Below are 22238 nucleotides of genomic sequence, written 5' to 3' on the forward strand. Positions count from 1 at the left end.
TCTCTTGACTTTTACTATCTTGTATATTCTAATGATCCTCAAGTTTATATCTTCAGCCCGGATCTCTCTCCATAATTCCAGACCCACATATCAAACTCCCTACTTGATATCTCTTTCTGGATAGCTGTTGCAAACTTAACATGTCCCAAATTGAACTCCTGATATTCTTTCTTAATATTTGCCTTTCATGTCTTTCCTAATTGAGTTAATAACAGTTCCATGAGTTGCTCTGCTAGAAAACTTGGTATCATCTTTGAGTCCTGTCTTTTTTTTTTTCTTTTTCTTTTTCTTTTTCTTTGTCTTTTTCTTTCTCTTTTTCATACACATCACATCTAATCTGTCAGCAAATCTTGTCGGGTCTTCCTTCAAATATATCCAGAATCCAAACATATCTTCCATGACCAAGAGACTGTCATCTGTTGTTTATATTGGTGTAATAGGTAACTAATTGGTCTTCTTGTTTGTTTCTTCTTTTGTTTTTACTCTGTTTCCTTTAATTCTGAACACATTGGATCTATTAAAATGTAAGTCAGATTGTGTCCTTCCTCTGCTCAAAACCTAATTGCCTCCCATTTCACTCAGAGTACATGCCAAAACTCTTCCTAATACTGACAAGTCCTGTATAGGATCTTTTCTTCTCAGGTGTCTCCTTCTGTCTGATTTGAACTATTTTCTACCCCTTTCATTCTGTCTAGCCATACTGAATTTCTCACTACTCTTTAAGTACTTCGGACATACTTCTGTACTTGCTGTTGACTCTATCTGGAATGCTTTCCCTCAGATACCTCATGGCTTGCTTTTTCCCTTTTTGTTTGTTTTTTCTTTCAGTTTTTTGCTTAAATGTCACTTTCTCAGCAAGGCCTTTCTTGGCCATCCTGACTAGTATTTCAACTACCTTTTTCCTATAACACATCAAAATTTGATTTCTCTAATACTGTATATTTTGCCTATGTAGTTTATTGTTATTGTATGTTTACTTCACTCATGAGTAGGATTGTTATCTGTTCGTTGCCATGTCCTCAGTACCTAGAAAATGTTCTAGTATATATAGTGCTTATTCAATAATGTTTATTGAGTGAACGGAGTTTAACCTGTGTGTATTGTGTTTAACATAATACTAGTTCTCACTTTTACAAAGTTTGGCGTGGGTTCATTCTGACAATTAAACCTGCCAGTTATATACATTTTTTGGATTTTGGGGGGCCCAATATTGTGTTTACTTGCTACTTTTCTTTTAGTTATATTTATGTTAGTTTTAATTATGGTAAAATGTATCAAAGGAATAGCAAACTTCCTTTATATTTATTAAGGAAACTAAAACATGGTGCCAAATTATTATAGGACTTTAAAAATTCTTGCCAAGGGATTATGAGCCCTCAATACCTGAAATAAAAAGATGAAGTTGGAATTTATCACTTACAAATAAGAGCGAGCTATGCTGGTTAGGTATAGTCTTTTCTAACAGAGCAGTCTGCTATTCTTATACAGCGTTTGGGGAAGAGTGGAGTTTAAGGATTGGGGGACTTTCAGAGAATTAAATGGTTTGTCATCATCTGAAGTACCATGGTTATTTGGGTGAGACTGTTGTGGATTGGTTGGCATGCTGAGGCATATGTGTTAGAGTGATTTTGTCCTTTATTGGCTGTCTTTCAGAAGAAGGGGCTGAAATGGATTGGTTGGTGAGTAAGGCTGGTGGGCATTGATTAACACATTTAAAACTGATTCTGGTGGCTTCTTGTTACCATGGCTACATGTTAGGGTTTTGTTTTTGTTTTTGTTTTTTGTTTTTGTGTTTCTAAGTTTGAGGTGGCTTTCACCAGATGTTTTCTACTTAAAAGCTGCTTCTATTCACTGTGTTCAAAATGAAAGCTATTTCAAATTCTATAATTACAGATTCATTTTTGAAGTTTGGGTCAAGAGGAATTGTTTGATAATTGCTTTCAGAAAGATTCTTCTTTTCTTGGATGTTATTTCAACTAGAAATGTTATCTGTACAACAGTTTTTTGAGAAAACAATTGCTAGTTTTGTTTTTGTTTTTGGTGCTCTTAAGGGCTCATGTTTAAGTCCTAAATAATCTGTGGGAAATTTCATTGTTTTTGGAAATGTATGTAGCTGCATGGTAATAATATTCTCTTGCATGCATTTAGTCCATGAAAAAGTAATTATAATTTTCTTTTTGGCGAATCCCCTAGTTTTTTCTATCAGGATTAGATACGAGGCTAAGAGTATCCAAATCATTTGTTTTTAATTTTTTTTTTAACGTTTATTCATTTTTGGAGAGACAAAGTGAGAGTGGGGGATGGGCAGAGAGCGAGGGAGACAAAGATTCGGAAGTAGCTTCCAGGCTCTGGGCTGTCAGTACAGAGCCTGATGTGGGACTGGAACCCACAAACCATTAGATCACAAACTGAGCCGAAGTCATACACTTAACAGACTGAGCCATCCAGGCGCCACAAACCATTTTTTTTTTTCCCAAACAAAAGCATAGCTAATCAGATTGTTGCTATTTTTGAGTGATATATATGACATATGAGTACTTCAGAATTTTTGAAGTTTTTCTAGATTTATTGACATAATTAACATACAACTGTGTAACTATAAGGTATACCTCTATTAATTTGATACACTTTTATATTGTAAAATGATTACTACAATAGTGTTAATACTTCCATGACCTCACATAATTATCATTTCTTGTTTGTGATGATCTACTCTTGTAGCAACTTTCAAATATATAATACAGTATTGTTTTGTGGTTTTTTTTTTCAACATTTATTTATTTATTTATTTATTTATTTATTTATTGGACAGAGAGACAGAGCATGAACGGGGGAGGGGCAGAGAGAGAGGGAGACACAGAATCGGAAACAGGCTCCAGGCTCTGAGCCCTCAGCCCAGAGCCTGACGCGGGGCTCGAACTCACGGACCGCGAGATCGTGACCTGGCTGAAGTCGGACGCTTAACCGACTGCGCCACCCAGGCGCCCCTATAATACAGTATTGTTAACTGTAATCAGCATCCTGCACATTAAATCCCCAGAATTTATTAATCTTGTAACAGGCAGTTTGCACCCTTTGACCAATATCTACCCATTTCTCACAGCCTCCTAACCCTGGCAACCACCAGTCTGTTCTGTTTCTGTGAATTTTTTTTTTTTTTTTTACGATTCACATATAAGTCAGATCATACAGTATTTATCTACCTGTTTCTGATTTATTTTCACTGAGCATAATGCCCTCAGGTTTCACTCATGTTGTCACAAATGGTAGGATTTCCTTCTTGTTTGTGGCTGAAAATATTCCATTGTAAATATATACCATATTTTTTAATCCATTGATCCATTGATGGATGCTTAGGTTGTTTGACTATTGCAAATAATGCTGCAATAAACATAGGGCTGTACATATCTCTTCGAGGTAATGATTTCATGTCTTTAAGATATATACCCAGAAATGGAATTATTGGATCATATGGAGGTTATTTTTAGTTTTTTGAGGAACCACCATACTGTTTTACATAGTGGCTGTACCAATTTACAGTCCTACAGCAGTACAAGGAATTCCTTTCCTGTACATCATTGCCAGTGATATCTCTTGTCTTTTTGGCAATAGCCATTTTAATAGGTCAAAGTGATATCTATATACTGCAGTTTTGATTTGCATTTCCATGGTGAATAGTGATATCGAGCACCTTCTTATGTACCGCTGGCCATTTGAATATGTTCTGAGGAGAGACGTCTATTAAGGTGCCTTGCCCGGTTTTTAATTATATTTGTTTTTTGCTATTGAATTGTATGAATTCCTTACACATTTTAGATATTGATGTTTTTCATATTTGTAGTTTGCGAATGTTTTCATCCTTTCCATAGGTTGCCTTTCCGTCATGTTGCTTGTTTCTTTTGCTGTGCAGAAACATTGTTTATTGCACTGTTTTTGCTTTTATTGCTTGTACTTTGGATGTCATATCCTAAATCATATGTAAGATCAATGTCAAGGAGGTTTTATCCTGTTTTCTTCTGGGAGTTTTATGATTGAAGGTTTTACATAGAAGTCTTTATTTGGGTTTGTATTAATTTTTGTGAGTGGTATAAGGTAGGTACAGTTTTATTCTTTTGGATGTTAATATAGTTTTCTCAGCATCATTTATTGAAGAGATTATCCTTTCTCTTCTGAGTATTCTTGGGTCTCTTAACAAATTTTAGTTGACTTTATGCATGGGTTTATTTCTGGGTTCTTGATTCTGTTTCGTTCGTCTTTGTGTTTGTTTTTATGCAAGTTCATACGGTTTTTAGTACCATAACTTTGTAATAGTTTGACACCAGGAAGTGTGATGCTTCCAGCTTTGTTGTTCTTTCTTAGGATTGCTTTGGCTATTTGGGGTCTTTTTTGTTCCTTACAAATGTGAGGAATGTTTTTATTTCTGTGAAAAAGGTCATTGGAATTTTGACAAGGATTGCATTGAATCTGTAGGTGGTTTCAGGTAATGTGGATATTTAACAATGCTGATTTTTCTAATCCCTAAACAATGGGATATATTTCCATTTGCTTGTGTCTCTGCTGTTCTTTTATCAAAGTCTTGTAATTTTTACTATATTTTTCAGAAAGTACCCACTTTATTGAGAGTTATTATCATGAAAAGATGTTGAATTTTGTCAAATGCTTTTTCCTTACCTATTGTGATGATCATATGATTTTTTTATTCTGTTAATGTGGTATATATCAAATATATTTATTTGATTTCTGAAGGATAATTTTGCTGAGTAAAGTATTCTTGATTGGTAGTCTTTTTCTCTTAGCACTTTGAACATACAATCCCACTCTCTCCTGGCCTGTAAGGTTTCTGTTGAGAAATTGCTAATAGCCTTATGAGGGTTCACTTGTAATCAGATAGTCTTTCCTCTCTCTTTTTCATTCTTTTACTTTGTTCTCTGCTGATTGCATTATTGGAAAGTTCCTGTCTTTAAATTCACAGATTTTTTTTTTTTTTTGCTTGATCCATTTTCCTGTCAGTGATCACTCTTGCTTTTTTCATCTCATTCATTATACTCTTCAGCTCCAGGATTTTTGTTTAGTTATTTTTTACTATTTCCTGCTCTTTGTTAAACATCTCATTTTATTCATATAGTATTTTTCCGATTTTACTGAATTGGCTTTTTGTGTTTTCTTGTAACTCATTTTCCTTAAAATTGCTATTTTGAATTCTCTTTTGAATAAATAACAGATCTCCATGTGTTTCAGATTGATTACTGGAAGATTATTGTGATCCTTTGGTGGTATCATATTTCCTTGATATTTTATATTCTTTGCAATTTTGCATTGCTGTCTTTGCATTTGAAGTAGCAGTCACCTCCTCCAGTCTTTAATGACTACCTCTTCAGTATGTCCAAACCTGATTTTTTTGCTCCAGTGGTGTGCTGGAAATTCTCTGCAGGATACCTCATTTTCCAAAAAGGCTCTCTCATCCGCGGGTGATTATCTTAGTGTTTTCTAGGGAGGGACTCCCAGATGTGGCTGAGAGGGAGGGACTGGAGGCAGTTTATGGGCTATTGCTAGGTCCACAGATAGACTATAGTATGTATGCCTGTTACCTGATGCACAGGTAGCCAAGACTTTTCCTCAGTCCCTTGGAATATGGTGCTAGGTCCCCACAGCTCCTGCAAAGGCAGTTTTGTCCGTGGGTAGATAGATGCCAGTTTGTTGTAGGTGGGCAGATGCAACAAGGTACATCTCATTCAGCTATGATATTGATATCACTCTGACATATGGGTATTTTAAAAGTAGTTTTTCCCCTAAGATATTTCCCTGATTTCTTCTTTCATGTTATATGGACCTCATACTATTTTAAAACTTTGTTTAAATTAAGCATTTTCAGATTTAAAAGCAAAACCAAAAATATAGCACAAATCTAATTATTACTCCCATGTCTAAGAGTCACTGCCTTTAGGCAGTGAACTCTAACTTTTTAGTGTAACCTTCAAGGTTCTTCAGAATTTCTTTCCTGACTTATCTCTTACTACTTGCTTCCATGTATTTTATGCTTTTTTTCCTCAAGTTCCTAAAAGTTTGTACTTTTCCTTTCAAGGCACCTAGATGCAATCTATGTAATCTTTGTGCTCACATTCTAATCGCTTAAGAAAATGGTTTTTTCCTGTTTCTTTTCCTGGTGACCTCTCCTGTTTATTTTCCCTCTTCAATAAATCCTTTCTGGTCCTCACTCACAGCTTTTCATATGTCAATTCTTACAAATCACATTGTATTATAATTATATATTTATCTGTGTTTGAAGCAACAAATGAGTATTTCCTTGTATATGGTTGGTACTTCATCACTGTTCTGTGAATTAATAAATTAAGTCAGATGGGTAAAATTCAGAACTTTATGAAAATTGTCTTTTTATTCTTTATCAGTAAAATTATTAGAAAACGTTGGCTTTTTATATGGCTTTTTAATGGATTTTTTTTAAAGTAGTGAACCTGGTTTACATATGAAGAAGTTAAAGAAAGGTGAAGATGAAGAAGGGACATCAGAAGAATCTGTGATCACACCAGTGTTGAAGAAGGCCGATTCCCTAACTGGTGGTCTACTACAAATGAATGAGGGCAGCAGTTTAAGTGAAAAGGATCAGCATGAAAGCAGGTAAAGTCTATCAGTTCTTTATTTCCCTGTGAAGGAATTTTAGCAGTGGTTACCTTTTGTGAAAATAAAATGCTGTAGTGTAGGTTGGTCCAAGCTAAAGCAAGAAATACTCAACATATTAAATACACTGCTTGAAAAGTTATGGTGAGGTTAAGTGACTTTGTCAAGGAGCAGTTTCAGTAGTCACCATGGAAGTATGGAAGGTAAGTGTAAACAACTCCTTAGAGCATTTTAATTGGGAAAGGTAATAGAGAAATGGATGATAACTGAAAAAGAATGTGAATTGCAAAGGCATTTTCTTTTTTTTTTTCTTTTTTTTTTTTTTAACGTTTTTTTATTTTTGAGACAGAGAGAGGCAGAGCATGAACGGGGGAGGGTCAGAGAGAGAGGGAGACACAGAATCGGAAGCAGGCTACAGGCTCTGGGCCATCATCAGCCCAGAGCCTGACGCGGGGCTCGAACTCACGGACTGTGAGATCGTGACCTGAGCTGAAGTCGGACGCTTAACCGACTGAGCCACACAGGCGCCCCGCAAAGGCATTTTCTTTCTCTTTTTAAGATGGGAACTTTTAGAGTATGTATTCTGTTGGAAATGATCAATAGAGATAGACATGGTTAGTTAATTTAAAATTGTTTGTGTTTCCAAACATTAGGAAGTTTGTTGATTGTATTACATTATCTTTTAAAGATTATAGTAATTGTCCTTAGTACTACTATTCATGTAATTTTGTGGAAAAGTTGGTTTATTCAGAATTGATTCCATGATGGGGTATTCTCATATAATTGAATGTACAGATTTAAAAATATATATGTATGTGTATGTATTATATATATATAATTATATATATTATATTATGTTATGTATATAACTTTAATATATATTACAGTATATATTATTTCTATGTATTATGTATTGTTATATAGTGTATATATATTATGTATGCTAATTATATATAATGTATGATATTATACATTTATTATACTATATATTATATTATTTACCATATTTATTATATTTATTTTGTATTTATATAAATATGTAAAATATATTTATATAAAATATAGAATATATATTTATATTATATTTATATTATATATTATATCATATATTTTATATTATGCAAGTAAATATATATATAATAAATATTATAATGTATATATAATAATACATATAATATTTTATTATGTACATATATATAATAAAAAATACACAAACACCGAGGCCATTCTGAATAGAACTAATCCTTCCTGGATGATTTTAGATATTCAGTGCCTTTGATAGTATCACAAATAGTTATGATTTTGTTAGGGACTTTAAAGTATCTGGTTATATCAAGTTAATATTTATTTACATTCTGGGGAAAGGGGAAGATTTTGCTTATTTACAATTGGAAAATAAACTAGTAATCCATAACAGATTATTCCTTTTGGACTAGAAAGCTCTAAATTACAAAAACCATGCTTCCTGTACCAGCAGTGTCATTGACACAGATTATATGTTCAATAAGTATGTGTTGAACGTGGGAATAAACAGTTGAATGAATGAATGAATGCCTGTTGATGAACTTCTCTAGAAGAAGCAAATCTTTAGTTTATTGAAAGTAGGTTTCCAATATTGCCTAGGTATAAAGTCTCTTAAAAGAATGTGTAAGAGTCAGAAATTGTTATGTATAGCTATAGGTAGAAATAGAATAATAATGTAGATTCATTTGCTATTATATTAGTTAGAAACACTTAAGTATTGCTTTAACCACATATTCTAAAACACATGCTTTGAAGGCACATTCCTGGGTTTGACTTCAGGGTCTGTTCTTGGCCAGCTATTAGGGCTTCTTGGGCAAGTCACTTCGACTTTCTGTGCCTCATTTTCTTCCTGTGTAAAATACTAATATAATAACCTACTTCATAGGATTGTTGTGAGGCTTAAAATACCTTTAAGACATGTAAAGTGCTCATAATAATACCTAGATAGTAGTTGCATAGTGAGTCTTCAACACGTTAATATCATGATTGTTAAAAAGGGGTTCTTTCATATAAGGACTTAACTTGCACTTTCCAAGTAGGTTTTAGTGCCAGTAAAAGCTTATTTTTAGTAAAAATGACAACAACAAAAACAATGGTATCATTCCTATCAAATAATGCAAGTAGCATTAGGATTTTCCTTTGGTTTTGTTAGTTTTTATCTAAATTTAGTACTTTGTTGTGCTCGCTTCAGCAGCACATATACTACAACTGGATACACCTAATCCTTTGTTAATATTAGCAGTAGTATATTTTCTATGTTGTTTAATGTTGCTCTGTTGTTTTTCCCCTTTGTGGAAAATTAGTTTCAAATGCAGAGATTTTATATCCAAAACAATAGGTTTAAATATCCTTTGTATTTTAAGTATTTAATATTTGCCTGAAAAGAATTGTTGGGTTTTTTCAGACCTGCAAAGAAAATTTCTAAGAAAAAGAACAAGGTAAGAAAAATATACAATATAATTTTATTTGTTACTTATTTTATTTTTATTTTATTATATTATTTTGATAAATATTTATTAGAAATATTATTCAGTGGTTAAAAAAATACTTTATGAAAGATGTAGTGAAAAAATAGAAAATCTTTCTTTGCTGTAGAGACATTTTCTATGAAAAATTTATTTAGAAATACTAGCTATTGATAACGGTGTCTTTTTCATAAAAATCCGTTCTTTTAAAATGTCTCTGTGGTTTTGCTTTTAAATGTTTATTTACTTATTTTTAAAATTTATTTTGAGAGAGAGCATGCACAAGTAGGGGAGGGGCAGAGGGAGAGGGGGAGAGAGAATCCCAAGCAGGCTCCATGCTGTCATTGTGGAGGTCAACATGGGACTCAAACTCAGGAACCCTGAGGTCATGACCTGAACCAAAATGGAGTCGGATGCTCAACCGACTGAGCCACCGAGGTGCCCCTGTTTTTGCTTTTATAAAAAGATGGGTATTTATCACTTCTCTATACCTAGTATATTTTATAAATATTTGGGGGACATTTTGAAATAATATTAATTATTTATAGGTCAAAAAGCAAGTTACGTCTATGGATGACCTTGTCGACTTAATTCAGTCATCTGAAACAGCTTCAGAGGATTGTGAGTTGCCTTACTCTAAGAATTTCATGTTGCTAATTGAAAAACTTGGCACGGATTGTAAAGGTAGGAAGCCTTTTTATGTATATTGCTGTAGTAATATGTGCACACCTGCTATAGTGTAGAGCTGCTCATCTCAGAAATAAGTTTTATATTAAAGGAGAACTATTGTATCCTGTCAGCCAAAGAGTCATCATTTCTACTGTACCTTTCTTAGTGGGAATGGCACATCTAATGTTTGTTAACTCTGCTTCTCTTCTGTGCCTTCACCCAGGTCAGGTCATTATTTTGCTCCTAGATGACTGAAATAACCTCAGGACTGTTTTCCCTGCCATTCAGCCTCCCAGGACCTTGGTCTGCACTGCAACCATAATTATTATGTATTTTTAAAAATGTGTATTTCATCATGTTACCTCCTTGCTTAAAGCTTAGCTATTACTTCTCATTGCTATTAAGTTGAAGGCCACAGTCCTCTGGCTTCATCTTGCATTGTTTTACATCCTTCTTTCCATCTGTGTCTTATCCACTATTTTAGACATTTCTTCCTGTGAAAGAGCTTTTTGTTTCCAACAGCTTTAGTTAGGTAAACTGCATATATATGAAGTGTGTCATTTGATAGTTTTGACATATGTTTACACGTATGAAACGATAACCATAATCCAGACAGTTAACATATTCATCACCCTTAAAAATCTCATGTCCCTCTATATTCCCTTATTATGAAGCTGCCAAATCGTTTTCTAAAGGAGTTGCACCGTTTTCCATTCCCACCAGCAGTCTGTGAGAGCACCAATTCCTACATACATATTCATGAACACTTAGTATTGTCAGCTTTTTAAATCCTAGACATTTGGATGTATATTTAGTATATATATCATTATGGTTTTAATATATATCTCCCTAATAACTGATCGGTGTTGGGCATATTTTCATGTGCTTGTTTGACATCTGTATATCTTCCTTGTTTTTTTTTTAATATGAAATTTATTGTCAAATTGGTTTCCATACAACACCCAGTGCTCATTCCAACAGGTGCCCTCCTCAATGCCCATCACCACCCCCCCCCCCCCAACTCCCCATCATCCCTCAGTTTATTCTCAGTTTTTAAGAGTCTCTTTTATGGTTTGGCTCTCTAACGTTTTTTTTCCTTCCCCTCCCCCATGGTCTTCTGTTAAGTTTCTCAGGATCCACAGAAGTGTGAAAACATATGGTATCTGTCTTTCTCTGTATGACTTATTTCACTTAGCATAACACTTCTCCAGTTCATCCACATTGCTACAAAAGGCCATATTTCATTCTTTCTCATTTCCACGTAGTATTCCATTATGTATAAAAACCACAATTTCTTTATCCATTCGTCAGTTGATGGACATTTAGGCTCTTTCCATAATTTGCCGATTGTTGAAAGTGCTGTTATAAACATTGGGGTACAGGTGCCCCTACACATCAGCACTCCTATATCCCTTGGGTAAATTCCTAGCAGTGCTATTGCTGGGTCATAGGGTAGATCTATTTTTAATTTTTTGAGGAACCTCCACACTGTTTTCCAGAGTGGCGGCACCATTTTGCATTTGCACCAACAGTGCAAGAGGGTTCCTGTTTCTCCACATCCTCCCCAGCATCTATAGCCTCCTGATTTGTTCATTTTAGCCACTCTGACTGGCGTGAGGTGATATCTTAGTGTGGTTTTGATTTGTATTTCCCTGATGAGGAGTGACATTGAGCAGCTTTTCATGTGTCTGTTGGCCATCTGGATGTCTTCTTTGGAAAAGTGTCTCTTCATGTCTTCTACCCATTTCTTCCCCAGATTATTTGTTTTTTGGGTGTGAAGTTTGGTGAGTTTTTTACAGATTTTGGATACTAGCTAGAACTTTGTAGTTTTGCTATTGTAGTGGTTGGTTTAGGTTTTATAGTCTGTGGGTTAAACATCACAGTCTAGCTTCCATTAATGTTATACCACATCATATATAGTTTAAGAAAATTACAATAGTTTACTTAAATTTCTTCTTTCCCAGACAGATCCTTCCTGGATCTGTGGGATTATAGTTTTCATTCAGTTTAGAAAGATTTTGGCCATTTTTTCTTGTGATTAGACATCTTGTGATGTCTAATATGTGTTTATTCCTATCCATTGTATTTTTCATGTCTAACATAGTTTACATCTCTGTGAGTGCCATTCAGTTTTTAAAACAATAGCTTCTATGCCTCTACTTATCTTTTCATGCTTTGTTTGGAGATATAGTTGTTACTTACGAACAGTTTTATCCTTTAGTCTCTTGCTCTTGCCAATTATTAGATGAATCCAGAATGGTGATCAGCCTAAGGCAAATTATGAGTTTTTCTATCCTAGCTAATGTGAATAGATACTGTCCCTTGTTCTGTGAGAGCACCAGGGAGTGTTTCCTCTACTCTTTTCAGATTTTTTTCCCTTGATGACTTCCTTCCATGTATGCATTGGTTGTTACTCTGCTGAATACCCAAAGGGGGCCCTTTGCCGATCTCCAGGGTTTTTTCTCTGTTCTGCTTTCTCCTCTCCTATATGCTGACCTGTCATCTCTGTCTGCCTTAAATTTGCCAGACTCTCAGTTTCATCATCTCAACTCAAGGAGTCTGGTGGAGGCTATTTAAATAATGCTTTTCTCCTGTGTCGTAGCCTGAACATTCTCTCAAGGCAGTGAGCTTGGGCATGTGTTAGGCTAACGTGTTTTGTTTTCAGGGATCATTGTCCTTCATTGTCTGAAGTTCTGTGTCTTGAAAATTATGTTAAAATTGTATTTTATCTGTTTTGTTTTTGCTTGCTTCAGGTAGGAGGATCAATCAGTACGTGTTACTCCATCTTGGCCAGAAGCAGATTACAGTGGAACTTTGGCACGTACTCTAGACTGTTGAGAGTGCTTGTCTTCCTCATTTGCTTAATTGCCTCCTGCTTATCCTTCATTCCTCAGTATAGTTATCTCTTCCTCAGGGAAATCTATCTTCCTTGGGCCCAATCTAGATCAAGTTATGATCACAGAACTCTGTTTTCTAATAGGAACTATCTGAATTTAGAATTATCATTTGAGTTGTCTTTCTCCTTCACTAGACTTTAAGCTAATTGAGAACCAGGGGTCTTCTCTATTGTATCTGTAGAGCTGAGTATAACATCTTACATTGAAGGTATATATTTATTTAATGTGTGAATGAGTAAATTGAAAATGCACAGTCCTGTATATGCAAAAAGTACTCATATATTTTATTTGTTTCTTCTCTGATGTAGATACTGTTGGCTTCTTGAAAATCCAAGATATAGTTTTTTCCTATGAAAGATTAATGAAACTTAACAAAAGTCACTGTAAACTACTTACAGGAAAAATTAAAAAAATGGAAAAAACAGTTAGTGCACTACAAAACGAGCTACGAGAAGCAAAAGACATGAAATCACGGTTAGAGCATCAAAAAGTGGAATGGGAACATGAATTCTGCAGTTTGAGGTATAGCATCTTGGTTTTAAAGAAACATTTGAACTGTTTACTTTTATACTACAGATGTATAGGGACGGTTTTGTAACTGCTAACTTACCATGTGGGATTTTACAGGAATGAAAACTTCTTTAGTGTTGTGAAGTGTGAGGTTCTTGGAAATAATACAGCAAGTTCTTAACAGTGAATACTTGTAATAATTTAATGTATTTTCCAAATCATAAGTTTAATGGCCATTTAAAAGTCCACCATATACAAATGTCATTATTTAACAGATTGAATTTTGCTTGTTTTTCATTTTTCTGTATTTTAATGAATGCTGTAAGGAATGTCTTTTATATAAATCTGTTTCTACATTTCTGGTTACTTGGAATAAATTCTTCAATATAATATTATTTGATTAAAGTATAAAAATTTTTAAAAAGGTCTTTGATCCACATTGTTCAATTGTTCTCGGGAAAGTTTATATTAATCTCTATACCCAGCAACAGAGTATAAAATGGTCATTTTTCTCAAGACAGAAAAATTCCCAAAAATTGATTGTTTTATTCTCAACATTCAGGGTTAAAAAAGTAAAGTGGGGGTGCCTGGGTGGCTCAGTTGGTTAAGCATCTGACTTCAGCTCAGGTGATGATCTCATGAGTTTGAGCCCCGCTTTGGGTGGGCTCAAGCCCTGCTTTGGGTGAGCACGAGCCCCGTTTCGGGTGAACCCCTCTTCTCTGTCTCTCCCTCTCTCTCTGCCCCTCATGGGATTCTGTCTCTTTCTCTCTCTCTGCCCTCGCTCACTTGTGTCATGTCTCTCTCAGTAAAAAATTTAAACAAAGTAAAATGGGGGTGTCTGGGTGGCTCAGTCAGGTGTCTGACTTTGGCTCAGGTCATGATCTCAGGGTTCATGAGTTCGAGCCCCACTTCGAGCTCTCTGTTGTCAGTGCAGAGCCCGCTTCAGATTTTCTGTCTCCCTCTCTCTCTCTGCCCCTCCTTTGTTTGCATGTGCTCTCCCCTTCTCTCTCAAAAATGAATAAACAAAAAAAAGTAATACGGAAAGTGATGACTGATAAGTTTTTTAACATCTCTGTCATAGGTAGATAAAATTAATTCAAACGTGTATGCTGAAATCACATATTACTCTTTATTGTTTACTTAATATGTATCCTGTGTTGTTCTAGAAGGGATTCTTAAGTGATTCATAAAGTAGATAATCAACAAGGTAAGTTGCAAGTGTGGTGGAAGAAGAAACAAAAAGTATAGGGCAACAGATATTAGACTTGCTAGCCTAGTCTTGGATGACAGTAATCTGCACGTGTATGTTGTGTAAACAACATCCGCAGATGCTCTCTTACACTGCACATCATTTTTGGAGGTACCTGTAATGTTTTGTCAAGTGGAAATTTATTTCTAGTGAATTGATAAAATTGTTTATAAACAGTAACTTCTCTTTTTAATGAGTAACTGAATTATCTGTCCTATGGAGGAATAATTACACCTGTAGGAAAAGGGGTAATTTTCAACTCTTAACTTTTCTGAATAATTTCACACTTCCTTTCTTACAACATCTACCAGAGTTATTACTGACTAAAACTAAGTTGCATAATGCTTTCTCATTGCTTCTTTTCAGTTGTATATATCTTTTGGAAGAGATTCAAGTGAGAAATTAAAAACAGCCCCAGAAAGGAAAAAAATTTGAGAACATAGAAATTTCATTTGGACAGTAAGCCAACATGTGGAACCAGATCATAGGAGGAACTTTTTATTTCTAACAAAACAAATTTTAAAATAAGCATATTTAATTGCAGATTTACTTTAAAACAAGAAGAAGAAAAAAGAAGAAATGCTGATATGTTATATGAAAAAATTAGGGAGAGGTTAAGAAGAAAAGAAGACCAATATAATAAAGAAGTTGAAACAAAACAACAATTTGAACTCGCTCTTAGAACACTAAACATGGAATTGAAGGCCGCGAAAAATCATTTGAATCAGGTAAATTACTTTTTGATAAAAAATTGTGTATTTCCATCAATATTATATAGTGTATTATACATATATTTTATGGTATCCCTTTGATTCAATATATATTATTTAGGTTTAAAATAAATTAAACCATGGGATCATAGTCCTTTGAACATTTTTTTAAAGTTCTCCTCTTCAGCTTTTGACCTTTTTTTTAACGGTATGAGACCAGAATCATAATGAAATGTATCTACAGATTGTAGAAAAGCGCAGTGACACTCAGTGGCAACTTTCTCCACAGAATGCCAGAGAATTCCAGGATGGAATTCTAAACAATCACCTTTGCAAACAAAAGGAGATAAAAACGGCTCATAAGAAAACTAATTCTAAGGTTTCTTCTTTAGCTATTTTGAAGTACATGTGTGTATTTATTTGTATATATTTTATTTTTTTAATTATTACTACTTTTTCTCCATGTATGTGTGTATGTATGTATATATATATATATATATATATATATATATATATATATATTTTAAAAACCGAACACTGTACATCATGGAAACTATACAGGATTTTAAAAGCACATATATTTTTGGGGAGGGGTATGGGGGGGCGGTGGCATTTTTGCTTCATTCGATAAAATAATATTCTTGATTAAGTGCATTTGTCTCCAGCAAATAGTGACATTCATAATGTCCTCATCCAAATAAGAGGCTTTTATTACTTTCTGTAGGAATCGATGAGCTTTCCCTAATCTCAAAACTGTTGCTACTAGCAACATGTGTTTTGGTTTTGAACAGTTACTTGACTGCCTTGATATATTAATAGGTTAGTTTAACACTTCTGCTAATGGACAGGAGGATGAGTGTAGCCAGTTCACAGATCATATTTTCGGTATCAAGTCTCCTACTTTTGAGAAAAGTAACACTTTGCTTCAAGTAGCATCCTATTTCATTACAAGGAACTTTTGAAACAATGGTATGCTATGCTATATACTTAATGATAATTTATTGATAGGTATTTTATTTCTAATAAAATAGTGGAGTGTATTTCCCCTCTTTTATATTTATTACTATTTTATTATTATTATTATTTTTTATTACTATTTTCAACATGAAGAGGAAATACAAGTTATTGCAGCAGTAAATAATCTCATGATTTTCTAAGAGATCTATAAATTTCACCTTATTTCCTATCAGTATTTTGAAATCCAAGACTTCTTTCGTACTTGTGTATTTACACTAGAGAAGTAACAGTGGTTGGTGCAGGAGCACTAGTTGTGGAGTGAGAAGACCTGGGGAGAGTCCTGCAGCTCACAGTTTTAATCTCTGCATTCTAGAATTGTGATAACCAAATGAGTTCATTGATGTATGGAGAAGTGTTTATATTATAGTACAGTGCCTAGATTTGTCAGTTATCAGTAGATATATTCTTATAACTGACTATAGAAATATTAGCAAAGTAGATATCTATGAAATATTCTCAGGAAAAAAGAATTTTAGGAAATTTAATCTGTCCAAGTAGATGCAGAGCTAACGATTTTACTGTGGGGTAGCTATGTTCAATATCTACTGTAAACTCAATTTTTAAGTGTAGTCAGATTTATTAATCTTTTATTTCAGGCCTTCTGGTTTGTTGTAAATCAGAAAGGCTTTTCCAATTCTGACATTCTGAAAACTTTTCTCATGAATTCTTTTTTACTTTCATGCCTTCATTATCTTCAGTTAAAGTTCTGAACTTTTGGGAACTTATGCTTGTATAAAATTTGAGATTTGGAGCCAACTTTATTTTTTTCCAGTTGGATATTCACTTACTATAATCTTCCTTCCTTCCTTCCTTCCTCCCTCCCTCCCTCCCTCCCTCCCTCCCTCCCTCCCTCCCTCCCTCCATGTGTATTCATTTATTTTTGAGAGAGCGAGCACAAGCCAGGAAGGGGCAGGGAGAGAGAGAATCCCGAGCAGGTTCCGTACTGTCAGCACAGAGCCTGATGCGGGGCTTAAACCCACAGAATCTGAGATCATTCCCTGAGCCAAAATCGAGAGTCAGAGGCTTAACCAACTGAGCCACCCTGGCACCCCTTGCACCCCTTGCAACCTTTTCATTGTATAAACAGATTATACTGTAATTGGAAAGAAAATCATGATATAATGTCATTTTATTGAGTGCTATCTGAAAATTTCCTTTGTTTTACCTAGCTTTCTGATAGTCATGAGAAACAACAAGATCTGTTGCATAAAAACCACATGTTGCAGGATGAAATTGCCATGCTAAGACTGGAAATAGACACCATAAAAAATCAGAACCAGGGAAAGGAAACGAAATATTGTGAAGACATTGAAATTGTAAAAGAAGAGAATGACAATCTTCAAAAGACCATAAAACAGAATGAGGAAACATTATCAAAAACAATATTCCAATATAGTGGACAGCTTAATGTTCTGACTGCTGAGATTGCAATGCTAAACTCTAAACTAGAGAATGAAAAACAAAATAAAGAGAGCCTGGAAGCAGAAGTTGAATCATACCGTGCTAGACTGGCTACTGCTGTACACGATCATGATCAGAGTCAGACATCAAGAAGAGACCTAGAACTTGCTTTCCAGAGAGCAAGAGATGAATGGTTTCATTTACAGGACAAAATGAATTTTAATGTGTCTAATCTACAAGATAACAATGAAGTTCTTTCTCAGCAACTTTCTCAAGTTGAAAGTAAACTCAATGCCCTGGAAATTGAGCTCCATCACACAAAAGATGCTCTCAGAGAAAAGACTTTAGTTTTAGAATGTGTACAAAGGGACCTAAGCCAAACACAATGCCAGAAGACGGAAATTGAACACATGTATCAGAACGAACAAAGTAAAGTGAATAAATACATTGCAAAGCAGGAATCCTTAGAGGAAAGGTTATCTCAACTACAAAGTGAAAATATGTTGCTTAGACAGCAACTAGATGATGCTCACAACAAAGCGGACAGTAAAGAAAAGCTAGTAATTAATATCCAAGACCAGTTTCAGAATATCATAAAAAAACTTGAAGCTAAAAGTGAAGAACAAGGTCTTATGCTGGGAGAAAGAAATAAAGAGTTAATCGATGAATGTAAACATTTAAAAGAAAGAATGTATCTTTATGAAAATGAGAAAGCAAAAATAGAAGTAAGTATCCAGAAAGATAAGAATTTTTCAGATTTCCAGAAAGAAAATTCTGGTAATACTTGATTATGGCTGAATTTTGAATCTAGTTGAATATTAAAAAAAAAAAAAAAGACTATAAATCAACATAAAAGCATAACTTGTATGCAACAAATAAAAATTAGACCTGAGAGGTGCTTTAATTTGAGTAAAGTTATGGTGTCATCTATGAAACTTTAAGATGTTAAATTATAAATTGTTAATAGATAATAGTCTTCTGCTACAATAATAATTTTTTTAAGTTTAGTTTGAGAGAGAGAGAGAACATGAGTTGGGGAGGGGCAGAGAAAGAGAAAATGCCAAGCAGGCTCTGCACTGCCAGGGTGGAGCCCGACACAGGGTTCTAGAACTCATGAACTGTGGGATTCATGACCTGAGCCGAATTCAAGAGTTGGTCGCTTAACTGACAAACCCTCCCATAAAAGTTTTAATCTTTGCCACCACATTTTATTACTGTGGTGAGCTGGTAAATGAAAATGCTCAAATGTAAAATGAGTATTTTGCTTTTTTTTTTTTTTAATTTTTTTTTTCAACGTTTATTTATTTTTGGGACAGAGAGAGACAGAGCATGAACGGGGGAGGGGCAGAGAGAGAGGGAGACACACAGAATCAGAAACAGGCTCCAGGCTCTGAGCCATCAGCTCAGAGCCTGACGCGGGGCTTGAACTCACGGACCGTGAGATCGTGACCTGGCTGAAGTTGGACGCTTAACCGACTGTGCCACCCAGGCGCCCCAATGTTTATTTATTTTTGAGACAGGGAGAGACAGAGCATGAACGGGGGAGGGGCAGAGAGAGAGGGAGACACAGAATCAGAAACAGGCTCCAGGCTCTGAGCCATCAGCCCAGAGCCTGACGCGGGGCTCGAACTCACGGACCGCGAGATCGTGACCTGGCTGAAGTCGGACGCTTAACCGACTGCGCCACCCAGGCGCCCCTAAAATGAGTATTTTGAAATTGAGATTCAATCAATTGAGTTAACCGGACAGTAACTTCAGATTTCCCAGATGAAATGAAGTGTAGGTGCTCTATCTGGTAGTACTTTTCCTTTGGTAGCTTTTTATACATTTTAAGTTGGTATGATTTTATTTTTATTCACATAAATTTTAATTTTCAGTCTCAAATCATGTGTTCCTACAACCTCTTAATTCTTTAAAGGCATCTACTTTTCACTAAATCATAATTTGGGACAACTGTGGTGAGTTTTAGCAAAGCTATCTTTGAGTAATCTTCCCACTGCCATTTATAACTTATTTTAAATATTTTTACAAATAATTTGCTCATTTCGAAGCTCAGTTACTGTCATGTGGGCATAAGTTTGTCCAGTACAAAGAGAATTGTATCTCTCTGTGATTTATTAATTTGGCATTGGATCTCCATTTTCAGACCAAGGAGGGGTTGCAGGATTCTTGTTTAGCAGAAATGGAGTGAGTAGGGGAGAGAGCTGTAGGAGCTGAGGTCAGGGAGGAGGGTGGAAGCAGGGGCCATTGGAATGACTTTACTTTGGTTCTGAGATAGGACTCTATTAGAAGGATAAGAGCAGAGGATTGGATATGTGAGGAACTCTGACGGTAACTTAAGCCTGTAATAAAAAAAGAGGGAAAACCTTTCATAATGTAGAATTTACGACTGCTGTGCCCACTATGTCCCCATTTCTTTTTGAGACTTCTGTAGGTTATGAAGCTTTGCAAATTCACCAGTGGAGAACAGATAGGCTGGATTCATTATCTAAGTGACATCATCCTGACTAGGCAGAGAGATAGAACACCTTTTGTTCTTTAACTGAATTCAGTAAGTAGGAATGTGTACGTGTTAGGAAAAGATGGTTAATTGATGTATGTGTTGATATTTCTCAAAGTACGTATGTTAGAGTTGTATATTATTAACATAATTTAATAATAAGATGATTTATAAAATCAGTAACAGAAATGTCTTATTAGGTAGTTATGAGACAACTTCAACAAGAACTGGCTGATACTCTGAAGAAACAGTCTATGTCAGAGGCTTCCCTGGAGGTTACATCACGTTATCGTCTTAGTTTAGAAGATGAGACACGGGATCTAAAGAAGAAATTAGGTCAAGTCAGAAGTCAGGCATGTATTAAATGTAATCTGTCAACAGCTAACTTATAGCTGGTTAAATAATATAAAGTGTTTTAGGATACTGATTTCCATAGACCACTTCCTTTTGTATTTTCATTATAATTAATTCATTATGATTTTAGTATCTTTACAATGCATTTATTTCTTAAACTCTTTTATTCTACTATTTGTGTTATATATTTTTTCTTATAATATTTACTCTTAGGAAAGTTGAGGCTTTTGTATCCTTCCTCACAGGAATTGAGACACTTTTTTTTCTTTGTTTAATTTAAATTTTTTTTTTAAAGTTTATTTATTTTGAGAGAGAAAGAGCAAGAGAGAATGTGTGCATGCATGTTAACAGGGGAGGGGCAGAGAGAGGAGAGAGAGAATCCCAAGCAGGGTCCATGCTGTCAGTGCAGAGCCAACGTAGGGCTCAGTTTCATGAACCATGAGATCATGACCTGAGCTGGAAGCAGGAATTGGATGCTTAACTGACTTAGCCACCCAGATGCCCCAGTAGATGCTATTATTCTTATTATTTTTAACGTTTATTCATTATTGAGAAACAGAGACAGCATGGGCATGGGGAGGGCAGAGAGAGGAGGAGACACAAAATCTGAAGCAGGATCCAGGCTCTGAGCTGTGAGCACAGAACCCGATGCGGGGCTCAAACTCACAAACTGCGAGATCATGACCTGAGTCGAATCAGATGCTGAACTGACTGAGCCACCCAGGCGCCCCAGTAGATGCTATTATCTTCATTTTATAGATGCAGAAACTGAGACACAGAAGTTTTAAGTAATTTGCTCAAGGTCGTATAGGTAATAACCAGCAGAATTGGGAATTCAGACCCAGGCATTTTGGCTCCTACTAAGATACTGCTTCTCAAACTATTCCATGAAATATCTTGTTGCCATTGAAAACAACATGTTAAGTTATATAATCACTAGAATAGCAATGTCATTCACCTATGTGAATATTTGAAATCATAGTTGATGCAGTGCTTGGAGTATGAAAACAGAAATATTTACCATAAGGTAATTCCCTATATTTCTTCCGTTTGACCAGTAGATAAATTTGTATGTTTATCTGATCATATATAATTTAAAAACATTAAAAATGTTATGTTTTTGTAGTAGAGTAAGGTTGGTAAGCTATTCTGTAAGAGTATTTAAACATTTTCGGCTTCGTAGGCCATAGTCTGTTGTAGCAGCTCAGCTCTGCTGTTATGACCTAAAAGTAGCCATCAGTCAGCATATAGAGGAGAGTGTGGCTGGGTCCAATAAGATTTTAGTTACAGGGGCACTTGGGCGGCTTAGTTGGTTGAGCGTCCTGACTCTTAATTTCCACTCAGGTCATGATCCCAAACCCCACATCATGAGACCCGTCATGAGACCGAGCCCCTCATCAGGCTTCTCCCTGAGCTTGCAGCCTGCTTACGATTTTCTCTGTCTCTCCCTCTGCCTCTCTTCCCCACTTGTGCACGCGGTCTGTCTCTCTCTCTCTCTCTCTCTCTCTCAAGTAAAAAAAAAAATGTAGTTACAAGAACAGGTGATGGTGTTCTACTAGATTGCCAGTAAAAGTTATTACTTTTTCTTTATTCTAGTTGCAAGAAGCACAGGATCGACATGCAGAGGCCGTAAGATATGCTGAGAAGACGAAAGATCATATGCAAAAGTATAATTTAAACCTCACAGAAAATAGCTTGATTATTTATAAAGCAGATAAGCAGTGTAGTATGAGAAATGTATTAGTTATGCCAGTATATCATTGTTAAGCTGGATACAAATTCCAGCTTTGAGCTATTTTGAAATGC

At 35.2% G+C, this 22238-nt stretch overlaps 1 protein-coding gene across 15 annotated transcripts in view; it reads left to right on the forward strand.

Moving 5' to 3' along the window:
* The window catches only part of LOC101087752 (ankyrin repeat domain-containing protein 26), a 107297-nt gene that overhangs the window by 66205 nt on the left and 18854 nt on the right, over window positions 1-22238 (forward strand). For 10 of the 15 annotated variants that reach the window (XM_045061039.1, XM_045061046.1, XM_045061040.1 and 7 more), the window contains 8 exons: window positions 6466-6636; window positions 9065-9098; window positions 9674-9809; window positions 13000-13213; window positions 14995-15178; window positions 17347-18303; window positions 20279-20431; window positions 22029-22099. In XM_045061039.1, coding sequence (XP_044916974.1) covers window positions 6466-6636; window positions 9065-9098; window positions 9674-9809; window positions 13000-13213; window positions 14995-15178; window positions 17347-18303; window positions 20279-20431; window positions 22029-22099 — 1920 coding nt within the window. Of the gene's footprint in view, window positions 1-6465; window positions 6637-9064; window positions 9099-9673; window positions 9810-12999; window positions 13214-14994; window positions 15179-15404; window positions 15540-17346; window positions 18304-20278; window positions 20432-22028; window positions 22100-22238 lie in introns of all 15 variants that reach the window. The other 5 variants (XM_045061042.1, XM_045061048.1, XM_045061053.1 and 2 more) reach the window with 4 other exon arrangements.

This window comes from Felis catus, chromosome B4 (genome assembly GCF_018350175.1).
Source record: "Felis catus isolate Fca126 chromosome B4, F.catus_Fca126_mat1.0, whole genome shotgun sequence".
Lineage (NCBI taxonomy): Eukaryota > Metazoa > Chordata > Mammalia > Carnivora > Felidae > Felis > Felis catus.